The 12,726-nt window shown below is 40.4% G+C and overlaps 1 protein-coding gene across 9 annotated transcripts in view; it reads left to right on the top strand.

Moving 5' to 3' along the window:
- Positions 1-12,726, top strand: part of WDTC1 (WD and tetratricopeptide repeats 1) — a 65,732-nt gene that overhangs the window by 8,322 nt on the left and 44,684 nt on the right. For 5 of the 9 annotated variants that reach the window (XM_081817838.1, XM_081817840.1, XM_081817839.1 and 2 more), the window contains 2 exons: positions 10,577-10,724; positions 12,175-12,258. The exons of 2 other annotated variants lie outside the window; for them this stretch is intronic. In XM_081817838.1, the coding sequence (XP_081673964.1) occupies positions 10,677-10,724; positions 12,175-12,258 (132 nt within the window). In that variant the 5' untranslated portion in view covers positions 10,577-10,676. Of the gene's footprint in view, positions 1-10,576; positions 10,725-12,174; positions 12,259-12,726 lie in introns of those variants that run through there. 2 more of the 9 variants (XM_081817841.1, XM_081817844.1) reach the window with 1 other exon arrangement.

Raw genomic sequence — 12,726 nt, forward strand, 5'->3', positions numbered from 1 at the left:
GCTTAACTGAGCCAGCCAAGCAACCCCCGATTCATATCCTTCTTGTTATAACATTGTAGATATGTACACTTTTTGGTTTGTCTTTTTTTTTCCCCCCAAGGCTAAGATGGCCATAGATATGTCTTAAACCTGATTTTTTTAACTATATATGATTAATGGTTTTCTATTTCATTAATCAATCTTCCATGTTTTGAATGACTGTAATAGGAAAGAAAGATTTTTATTTTTTATTTTTAATTTTTTAAAATTTTATTTATTTATTTGACAGAGAGAGACACAGTGAGAAAGGGAACACAAGCAGAGGGAGAGGCAGAGGGAGAAGCAGGTTTCCCTCTGAGCAGGGAGCCCAATGCGGGGCTCGATCCCAGGACCCCAGGACCATGACCCAAGCTGAAGGCAGATGCCTAACAACTGAGCCACCCAGGTGCCCCGAATTTTTAAATGAACTTTATTAGAGGGGCACCTAAGTGGCACAGTTGGTTAAGCATCTGAGTCTTGGTTTTGGCTCAAGTCATGACCTCAGGGTCATGAGATCAAGCCCTGCATCAGGCTCCACACTCAGCGCAGAGTCTGCTTGAGATTCTCTCTTCCTCTGCCCCTCCTGTTCGTTCACTCTCTCTCTAAAATAAATAAATAAATCTTTTTTTTTTAATGGAGTTTATTAGAGAGAATTCCAAATACATACGAAGTAAACAGAATATTGAACCCCCATATATCTGTCATCCTATTTCAATAACTCAACATTCTGCCATTCTTATTTTATCTATACCTCCTGTGCTTTCCACCTCCATTCTATTTTTTAAGTAAAATTTACAAATACTAAAATTCATTCATCTTTTTTAAAAATATTTTATTTATTTATTTCACAGAGAGAGATAGCAAGAGCAGGAACACAAGCAGGGGGAGTGGGAGAGGGAGAAGCAGGCTTCCTGCCGAGCAGGGAGCCTGATGTGGGACTCGATCCCAGGACCCTGGGATCATGACCTGAGCCGAAGGCAGATGCTTAACGACTGAGCCACCCAGGTGCCCTAAAATTCATTAATCTTGATTGTGCAGTTTTGACAAATGGATATACTCATGTAACCCATATCCCCAATACCCATGTAACCAACCATACTCCCGTCACTATATAGAACCTTTCTATCACTCTAGAAAGTTCGCAGGTGTCCTTTACTTGTCAATCTCCACCCAGGCAACACTTTTTTTTTTTTTTTACTGCATTTTTGCCTATTCTAGAACTTCATATACATTTGACTCTTGAACAATGTGGGGGTTAGGGGCACCAGCCCTGCCCCCCCATGCAGTCAGAAATTCGCATATAACTTTTGACTCCCCAAAAACTTAGCTACTAATAGCCTACTGTTGACCAGAAGCCTTACTGATAACAATTGACACATATTTTAAGTATTATAAACTGTATTCTTATAATAAAGTAAGCTAGAGAAAAGGAAATTTTATTAAAATCATAAGGAAGAGAAAATACATTTACAGTACTATACTGTATTTATTGAAAAGAATCCATGTATAAGTGGACCCACAGTTCAAACGTGTGTTGTTCAAGAGTCCAATGTAAATGGAATCATACAGTATGTACTTTTTTTTTAAGATCTCACTGTGTCTCTCTCTGTCAAATAAATAAAATCTTAAAAAAAAAAAAAAAAGATTTTACTTATTAGAGAAAGAGAGAACGTGAGCCAGGGAGGAGCAGAGGGAGAGGGACATGCTGACTCCACACTCTGAGCACAGAGCCCGACATGAGGCTCAGTCTCACGACCCTGAGATCACAACCTGAGCCGAAATCGAGTCAGACACTCAACCAACTGAGCCACCCAGGCGCCCCCAAGTATGTACTTTTTTATGTCTGGCTTCTTTTGCTCAGAATCTGTGAGATTCATCCATATTGTTACCTGTATCAGTAGTTCCTTTTAAAAAATATAATAACTTCATTGGGATATAATTCACATACCATACAGTTCACCCTTTTAAAGTGTACAATTCAGTGGTTTTTAATACTCTCACAGACATGTGCAACAATCACCAGTCAATTTTAGGACATCTTCATCACCTCAAAAATAAACATCAAACCACAATGAAATATCACTTCATACCCACTAAGATAGCTATAAATAAATTTTTTTAAAAAAACAAGTATTAGTAAGGATGTGAAGAAATTGGAATATTGTACATTGCTGCTGAAATTGTAAAATGGTGCAGCCGCTATGGAAAACAGTTTGGCAATTCCTCAAAAAGTTAAACATAGAATTACCATATGACTCAGCAGTTCCACTCCAAGGTATATACACAAAAGAATTGAAAACAGGTGGTCAAACAGATACTTGTATACGAATGTTCATAGCAGCACTATTCACAACAGCCAGGCATTGAATGGATAAACACTATGTGATACAGCAGTGCAATGGAATGGTATTCAGCCATAGAAAGGAACAAAGTACTGATACGTGCTACATGGGTGAACCTCAAAATATCATGCTAAGTGAAAGAAGCCAGTCACAAAAGGCCACATATTGTAGGATTTTATTTATATGAAAAATCTAGAGTAGGTAAATTCATAGATGCAGAAAGTTAATTGGTGGTTGCCAGATATCCGGGGGCGGGGGGGGAGGGGCACGGAGGGGGGAGGAAGGAAGAGGGACTGATTACTTAATAAGTATGAGGTTTTCTTTTGGTGCAATGGAAATGTTTTGGAATTACCTAGAGGTGGTGGTTGCGTAACATTGTGAGTGTACTAAGTACCACTGAATTGTACACTTTAAAATAGTTAATTTTATGTGAGTTTCACTTCAATTAAAAACAAAAGGGAAACACATATCCTTTAGCTATCACTAGTCTATACCCCATCCGTCCAGCCCCAAGGACCACAAATCTTTCTATTCCTGTAGATTTGCCTATTCTGGGCATTGCATGTAAGTGGAATCATAGGCATCCCTTGACTCTTGAAAGTTCACATTATGCCATTTCACTTTTACGAAAGACCTACATCAGCACCTTTTTTTGCTACCAAGGGAAATCCGAAGAGGATTTTTGCTTTTATGAAAAGGGTGAAAATCAGATATCATGGTCAGCATTTGTTTTGCAGTGAGCCCATTAGAGAGGCAGTGTACACCCTGAGCAGCGAGTGTGGCACCTCCCAGCTTCTCCCCTGGGAACTACACTCAGCTCAAGCCACCATAGCTTTGAGCTGTGTCTGTGAGCCTCTGTGCTTTATCTCCATTTATTTTGGTCATCCGTTAGCAAGATGGTATCAGAAAAGCTTAAGAGAGGTTATTTTTGGGGTCTGGGAAAGCTCAAAAATTTTTCCATATAAACTAATGGTAATTGCTTCACTTTATGTCATTGCAGCTTAGGATAGGTTTCATAGGAATGCTTTACTTTTGGATAGCAGGAGAAACCTGTATACGACATGTGGCCTTCTCTCACTCAGCATAATGTCTTCCAAGATTCATCCATGTTGTGACACGTATCAGCACATCACTGCTTATTACAGTCAGATAATATTCCATTGTATAGATATACCACATTTTGTTAGTCCATTCATCAGTTGATGGGCATTTGGGTTCCACCTTTTAGCTATTGTGAATAATCCTGTATAACCCTTCTCATACACCCTGTTGTATGGAGTTCCTTTGTTTTTAACAAAGTCACCTTTTTCCTCCTGATCTTGCAATTCTAAGCCAGCAGAAGTGAGAACGTCATCCCACTCTCTGTGCCTCACCACCCTACAATGGAATCCCCAGTGTCAGCTTTGTTGCTCTGGTAGGGAAGGAAGAAAGGGAGAAATGTTGTAACCATGCCACTGAGCCTAATCAGGAGCTCTCAAGTCTTACTAGAGTTCAGATTTGGCTAATAACGTCTGTTGAGCATCCACTGTAATCCAGGTACTATTTTGTACCTTCATATATATTTTATCATTTATTCCTCACAATAGCCAATTGAAGTAGATGAGCATCCCCATATTACACATGAGGAAATTGAAACTCAGAAAGGTTGAGTAACTTGCCTAAGTAGGTACTAATTGGTACAATGAGGGGGCTGGACTTCAGGCCCAAGTGCCTCAGTATTTTAAGTCTGCTTCCCTTTCTGCTACATTAATCCCAGAACCCAAATAAGGACTATGGCACACCTGAAATGGGTGGTTCCTCGTGTTTATTTGGCTAGTACCATTCAATCTTTGGTTCCAGGTGAGTAATTTTTGCCAGGTGTGCTTTGTTCTAAGGCTTGTTAACCTCAGGCTATTATATTACTGGTACCCTTTGCATTATGAAGTAGATTAATTCCTCCAAATTGAGCTGTTAATTGAATTTTCTTATTAAATTCCTTTGTAATACAGAGATCTGCCTATGGAAAAGTTTCCCAGTAGCCTGAGTTAAAAGTTTGTGGAGTTTGTGGAAGGGATAGGGTTAAGTGGCGACATGCTAGGCATTTTAGGCTCTAGGAGTATAGAATACATTTTGGGAGGAGTATCCTATGCGTGGCAGCTCATATTTTCTTTATAACATTATGTCATATGTTTTCCCCTGTGCCTTAGGCATTTTTGTATTTTTCATATTCCCAACTCCCAGAAACTGGCTTCCTTCTCCCTCCTTTTATTGAGTGTCAACTAGAGTAGGCTTGCAGTATCCTCAGTGACAGCAGATGCCATTCCTAAACCTTTGTACTTTAGCTAGAGAGATTTTTTATTGAGCTTTCATGTTCTGCAAATTAGCCCTCAGTGTCATTAGAGCTTTAAGGGCGAACATAAGGGTATATTCAGTTCACTGTGTTATCCTTAGAATGAAGAATACACATTAAAAGCTGCTTGTGGGGGCGCCTGGGTGGCTCAGTCGTTAAGCGTCTGCCTTCAGCTCAGGTCACGATCCCAGGGTACTGGGAACTCGGGCTCCCTGCTTGGCGGGAAGCCTGCTTCTCCCTCTCCCACTCCTCCTGCTTGTGTTCCTGCTCTCCCTATCTCTCTGTCAAATAAATAAAATCTTAAAAAAAAAAAAAAGTTGCTTGTGGTCTGTTACAGTCCTGGTTTTTTGCTGGTGATTTCCATGTCTCCTTTCCTGCTCTCCTGCCGAATGTTTAGTTTGTTTCCCCCACTGTCATTTTTGTGCTTTCTTCTAAGATGTATGATAAATGAGTATAAATAAGATTTAGTTTATTATTCCTATTCCTTCTGAATTTACTGTCCTCGCTGTTAATTTTGGTCATTTGGTTAAATTAGCCTTTTTCAGTCCATCTACGGTGTTATGGTCACAATAGCCTTGGTGCCATTGATACTCAATTCATGACAACTATGTTGTTTGCTCTTGAAGAGAAGGGTCTGTGTTTGGCTTGTTCTTTGCTGTATTTTCAAAGTCTAGTGTGGTGCTGGCATAATAGGCATTGAAAATGTTACCTTATGGATTCTTGAACTCACTTATTTCAGTCGTTTGCATCTCAGCAGAACTGAACATATAATTTGCATACTGCACCAGAGATAGAAATCCCCTTGATACAGTCTTTTCTGGTGTTTAATCATAAATAATATAACTTCCTTTCTTCAATTCCAAATGTCTCCATCATGTCATTCTATATCTGTGAGTTCTCTTTGTTCTATAGAATTGACTATTCCAAAACACTTCTTAAAATAATGCTTTTAAAATTTGACTGTGATTAAATCTCGTCATATTCAAATAACTATTCCTTTATTGATTTGATTATTTGTGTTTGAGAGACTTTGGAATCAAAGTATGAAGCTAAATTATGCCCCTTATAGATTTGGGGATATTTCCCTCCTAATATGAACCTGTTAAATAATCTCTACTTAGAAGGCTTTCCAGTTATGCTTGCCTGCCTAAAAAAGTTTGTGGAAGGCACTGAATCCATGTTGCCTGAAAGGGGGGTGAAGGTGGGCTGTGCTCTAGAATGAGCTATCTGCTGGTGTGCTATCATTTCTTCTCAGGATGGGAACAGAAATGTTCACCAAAATACTGAGCAGTAGTTATATTAAATTTGACATTTTGATTTTTAAACCTCTGCCTCCATTCTGATACTGTTTTAAATCCCACTTTCCATTTTACCATTTACCTGACTTGTAGTGAGGGTGGGTTTTTGGTTTTGGTTTTGGTCTACTTTCTCTGCTTTTTCCTTCTTTTGTTCCTTTTAGTTTTTCTAAGCACACACCTATCTTAGCTAAAGTCCCTTGCCTTTGATTTTTGATTCTCTGCTTTCTTAGATGCTATGTCTTTCATCCCAGTCAGTATTCCTCCATGTCTAGCACAGTGCCTGGGACTTGGTACAAACCCAGTTAATGCTTTAAGAAAATTAATGAATGAGTAGTAACAATTTAGTTGACTCTTATGGTGGATTGTCATACTGATCATTACTCTAGGAAATTATGTACCCTAGTAATTTACACACATACAAAGTGGTTAAGAGTGTATATACAGCTCTGGGTTTGAGTCCCTGCCCCAGCTTCACTTATTACCTGTGTGACATTGTAAAAATTGTTTCATGTCCATGACTCTGTTTCCACTTCTGTAAGATGATGATAGTAATAACATCCACCATACAACCTTTTGAACTAGTCTTCCCCTGCACCCTTAACAGTGGTTGTTCTCTCTACTCAGAAGCTCCCTCCCCAAGTTCTTTGTGACTTCTTGTCATTCGTATTTCAGCTTGAGTGTCATCTGAGAGGGTTCCTCTGTATCAGGATTTGTAGCTGTAAGCAACAGAAACCAACTCCGGCTGATTTTTGAAAGGTTATTAGGGAAACTCACAAAATAATCAGGGACAGCCACAAAGCCAGGCTTGAAGAATGGGCTAGAACAAGGGAAGTTGGGTAGCAGCCAGGACTCTCAGCCAAAATCATTCACAGAACCAAACCATGAGGTCACTGCTGCCGCTTATACAGCTTACACCACTACCACCAGCTGACTGGGCTTTACTGGCCACTATAGCCACACCTTGCTGCCAGCATGGACACTCTGTGGCCTCTGATTTTTTGATTCCAGATCCCAATTAAGACGCTTATCAACTGAGCCACCCAGGCGCCTGAGTTTGATAAGTTCTTTATAGATTTTGGATACTAGCCCTTTCTCTGATAAGTCATTTGCAAATATCTTCTCCCATTCTGTTGGTTGTCTTTTGGTTTTGTTGCCTGTTTCCTTTGCTGTGCAAAACTTTTTATCTTGATTAAGTCCCAGTAGTTCATTTTTGCCTTTGTTTCCCTTGCCCTGTGAAGACATGTCTAGCTGCGGCCGAGGTCACAGAGGTTGCTGGTTGTGTTCTCCTCTAGGATTTTGATGGATTCCTGTCTCACATTTAGGTCTTTCATCTGTTTTAAGTCTATTTTTGTGTATGGTGTAAGGAAATGGTCCAGTTTCATTCTTCTGCATGTGGCAACTTTCCCAACACCATTTGTTGAAAAGACTGTCTTTTTTCCATTGGATATTCTTTTCTGCTTTGTCGAAGATTAGTTGATCATAGTATTTATATTCTTTTAAAAATAAAAGTAAAGAAAAAACGTTGCACCTACATTATTTCATTTGACCTTTGTAGTAGTCTTCCAAGAAAAAGGGTGTTGGGGATGAAGCATATGGGCCTTTTTCTGGTGAGGCATATATGGCCCCCTCAGTGTTTGTTCTAGTTGTTCCTGTGCCTATGAGACACAGGAATGAGATCCTATGTGGAGAGACCAAGACTTGACTAAGGCCACATAGCTTACTTATTACCAGATGTACTCACTGACTTTGGTGTTCTTTCTGTCATGATAAATCTCACCCTATATTCTTGGTGATTGTGGGGGAAATTACTGTTGGGTTTTTTTTGGGGGGGGGTTGACCATTATATCACAAACCAGGGACATAAACATAATTGCAGGCCAGTGTTACTTCATGCCAATTTGTCCAAATTCACATTTTTAATTTGGTGGCCCGAGACCCCTGGGAAAGTTACCATGAAACCATAGTTGTTCCGAGTTGGCATCCCTAGGTGTTCTTCATGTTCACAGGTTTTGTGATCCTAAATAGTGCCAGTGACTTTCATATCTCCCTGGTAATGCTAAGATGCAATGCTGGATGTCTTCCACATTGTGGGGAAGGCTCTTGCCCTTTTAAGAGCTTATGGTCCCAAAACAGATCATGGAGGCATAAGCCCCAAAGAACTTGGGCTGAATGGGAACACCTAATCAGGTGGCAAGATTTTTATTGTCCTACTGTGTGCCTAATGCTAAAGAAAAAAATTTGCAATAACATAGTGTTTATATAGAGTTTCTTTTGTGAGTAAATGCCAAAGGAAAAGGAGTCCGCTTACAGATCAGGTGGAGCGAATATGATTTCAGGAGGGTGTGCTAGGAATCTGTAGGAGGGCAGCTGATGGAAAACCAGGGCCGGGAGATCCAGAAGTCTTGGGAATCCTGCTGGCTTGGGAGGGTTGGCAGAGAGGCTTGGTGGGCCCTGGAAGCCATTGTCACAGCACAAAGGTCCATAATGGGGAAGAAAGACTAAACTTCCTGTGTGGCTTCAGTGGTGGAATCAGGACCAAAAGTTGGAAATAACAGGGGGCAGAACTTTCTTTGAAAGCCTAGTGGTTTTTTTTTTCCTCTAGCATTTCTTTTTTTTCTTAATGCAATATTAATGTGCTTTTGTAGAAAAGAATTGCAAGTATCACAAACAGAAGGAAAAAAATCAGTCACACTACTATTCAAAGATGGCTATTATTATATTTCCTTTTTTATTTATTTTATTTTTTAAAATATTTATTTGAGATAGAGAGCAAGAGTGGGGAGTGGGGGGCAGAGGGAGAGGGAGAAGCAGGTTCCCCACTGAGCAAGGAGCCTGATGCAGGACTTGATCCCAGGACCCAGGGATCATGACCTGAGCTGAAGGCAGATGCTCAACCAACTGAGCCAACCAGGCACCCCCCTTTTTTATTTATTTTTTAAGATTTTGTTTTTATTTATATTATTTGTGTGAGAGAGAGAGAATTCGAGAGAACACAAGCGGTGGAGAAGGAGAAGCAGGCTCCCCGCCGAGCAGGGAGCCCAATGCGAGGCTAGATCCTGGGATCATGACCTGAGCCAAAGGCAGACGCTTAACTGACTGAGCCACCCAGGCACCCCGTTTATATTTCCTTTTTTAAACATAGCTTTGATAATAGTATTTATTGAAAAAGCATCATGTTATCATATAAACATTTGGTGTGATGTAAGCATTTTTCCTTTATAAGTAGCATTTTTTATTTTTTTTATTTTTTATTTTTTTTTTTTTAAGATTTTATTTATTTGAGAGAGAGAGAATGAGAGACAGAGAGCATGAGAGAAAGGAGGGTCAGAGGGAGAAGCAGACTCCTTGCTAAGCAGGGAGCCCGATGTGGGACTCGATCCCGGGACTCCAGGATCATGACCTGAGCCGAAGGCAGTCGCTTAACCAACTGAGCCACCCAGGCGCCCCTATAAGTAGCATTTTTTAAAGATTTTTTAAATTTTTATTTATTTGACAGAGACAGACAGTGAGAGGGAACACAAGCAGGGGGAGTGGGAGAGGAAGAAGCAGGCCTCCCGCTGAGCAGGGAGCCCTATGCTGGGCTCGATCCCAGGACCCCGGGTTCATGATCTGAGCCGAAGGTAGTTGCTTAATGACTGAGCCACCCAGGAGCCCCTATAAGTAACATTTCTAATGCTGCTTAATATCAAATGGCTATACATTGTTTAACCATCCCTCTGTCATCGGAAATTTTGGTCCTTTTAATTTTTTTGTTTTTACAAAATCTGTGATGGGGGTACCTGGTTAGTAGAACATGCAACTCTTGATCTCAGGGTCCTGAGCTTGAGCCCCAGGTTGGGCGTGGAGCCTACTTAAGATAAAAAAATAAAATAAAAACAAAATCTGTGATGAATATGCTTGGGTATAGAACTTTTGTGTTTCTTGTATTTTGCATTTTCTTATGGTAAGTTATCATAAATGAAATTAGTAGGTTTTTCTAAACATCAGAGTTTATAACAAAGGTTGCTTCAAGAGGTGAGACTGAAAGCCTACCTACCAGGATAATGAAGAGGGATTTCTTTATCAGATTGGATTTTAGACATGATCACCTTTACCTTTCCTGTCCACCCTTTGATTTTGTGAATCTGTTAGAGGGTTGAGTGCTTTCTGTGATACTGATTTGATTTTGGGGAGAGCTAAGATGAGGGTCAAGGATTCAAAGTATAATTAATGCATAATTGCCACAGATGCATACTGAGCAAGTGAAACTTGACATCTTTCTTGCTACATGCCTTGTTCTTATTTTCAGGATATGCTCCCATCTTCCTTCATACTCCTATCCAACCCTCCATTTTCTGGTGAAGCATACATGACTCCTTCAGTGTTTGTTCCAATACTTTCTGTGGCTCTGAGTCATTGTCTTCCCCATCCTACCCTTTTCATCTTCCAAAGGTTCTTCAACACTGTGCAGCAGGGCCAGCCCACCATGTCATAAATCATAGGCAATAGCCAGTTCACTAGGTAGGCTGGTGGACTGTTTTAGGGGTAGAACCAGGGCTCTGAATCCACTTTATTCCATCCCTCAAGGTTTGATGGTTTTTTCCCCCCAGGTAATTAAATGTGTGTCTTGTGGACCTGGGCTTGGCTGGAATGCTCAAGGGTCCTGAAGATCCTTCTATAGCTTCCTGCTGTTGAATCCATTAAGAGAAGATGGCAAAAGTCAACATAACTAGAGACCTCATCCGTAGGCAGATCAAGGTAAGCACCTTAGACCTTTGAACAAGAGCATGAGGTCCTTTCTTCCTAACAGATTCATTTTACACCTGAAGAAACTGAGGTCTGAAGTCGGTGACTTGCCTGAAGTCACACAGCTACTTAGTGGCAGACCCAGGACTAGAATCAAGGTCTCTTAACTCCCATCTTCTTTTGCCCAAGAACATAGAATTCATGGAGACTCCTCTGTCCCAGTGCTTTGTACCTGGGCTGCTGAAATTAATGAAAGCTGGTGAGGGAAGGGAGCCATCAGTGTGCTGTGCATGTGGGTACACAACTGTGTGTGCATATGTAGGTTTATGGGGGGTGCTGTGGCAGGAGAAAATGTGGCATCTTCATGTTGCTCCAGCTGCTAAGTTGTGCATGTAACAGAACCTGGAAGAGTCTTAGTCCCAGTTCAGCTTAGACTCTTTCTTCTTTTCCTTAAGGGTCTCCTGCACCTGACCTGTACAGTTTGTACATTCTGTGAGATGAATGAATGAGCAGGCAGTCACATTCATTTAGCAAGGTAGCCCAGGCTTTGTCAGGGAAACCTGCAGTAAAGGAGCACAGGGATTTAATGGAAGAGTTTCCACCAAGACATGATGTGCTTCTATAGTAAGAACCCCAAACTGGGGTCAGGAGCTTAATCTCACCACTGCCCTAATTACTTATAAGACTTGAGTCATTTTACTTCCCTGTGTTTTCTGTTGTTAAATGATAATAATGTCTGCCTCTAGGTGGATCATAATGAAATCTGAAAGAACACAAGTTTTTTGAAAAGGTTAAGTGCTAAAAACATTTTTTTAATTAAAAATCTTTAAAAAATAAGTGGCATGCAGCATAAGCTGTGATCATCATCAAAAAGGATTGAGTGTATGCCTCTACATGAGCCGTGTACTTGGTGCATATCAATCTACGTTTCATATATTTTTTCCCTGCATCCCTGAATCCTTTGGGGGCTTTGTCCATTTGTGGGGGTTTTTGTAATTTCATTAGAATGGATGGCCCTCAAGAGCAAGGACCATTTCCTAGAGGCACAGAATCAGAGTTGGAGGGACCTTGCAAGTTATTTTTTTTCCCTATGAGTATCCCCCACAATATGTGTCCTAAAGATGATGCCCACCCTCTCCAACCTAACAATGGAAACTCCCTATTTTGTTGTTTTCAATTTTTTTCATTTTTTCTTTTCTTTCTTTCTTTCCTTCCTTTTCTTCTTTCTTTCTTTTTCTTTCTTTTTCTTTTCTCCTTCTTCTTCTTCTTCTTTGGCAACCCAACAAGCACAACTTTGTGCTTTATTTTATACTCTTTTATTATTCTCTAATCCTTGCCCAAGTATAGTGCAGACCTTTTGTAGATCCTATGGTGCCCAGCACAGTGCTGGGTATGCAATAGGCACATAGTAAATCATATTGGATTAAATTAATGAAACTGTGAGTTTGTATCTGTCCCCCAGGAGCGGGGTGCCCTGAGCTTTGAGCGGCGCTACCATGTCACTGACCCCTTTATCAGGCGGCTGGGCCTGGAAGCAGAGCTACAGGTAAGAAATCCAGTTTGCACACTAGATGCAGATGGCCAGTTCTCCATTCTCTGTCTATAGAGAACCCTCTGCATTATTCAGGGTGTAAACAAGTTTTTCTCTGCAGGTCATACCTGATGGTTACCTCTCCTTTCCAGCAGTTTTATTAGGCTGGTAAATATAGGCAGGTGAATCAAGGTTAGTGATTGGCATGGTCATGCAGAAATTATTTCTTGGTCATATTATTTGCTTTGTGCTTGGAAAAAGATTGTTGAAATGCATACCACTGTTTTTACTATTGGCTTGGACAATAATTATTCTTACCTTTGCAAAGAAAGAGTTTACATAGTGTTTTTACACACACACACACACACTCTTGTCTCTCTCTCTCTCTCTTTCTCATTTTAGCTTCAAAGTAATGTGGGGAGGTATATAGGGAATGGGTATTTAAAAAAAAAAAAAGGTTTAGAAAGGTCAAGCACTTTGTCC

Source organism: Leptonychotes weddellii, chromosome 4, assembly GCF_054177405.1.
Source record: "Leptonychotes weddellii isolate Sample4059 chromosome 4, ASM5417740v2, whole genome shotgun sequence".
NCBI classification, from domain to species: Eukaryota; Metazoa; Chordata; class Mammalia; order Carnivora; family Phocidae; genus Leptonychotes; species Leptonychotes weddellii.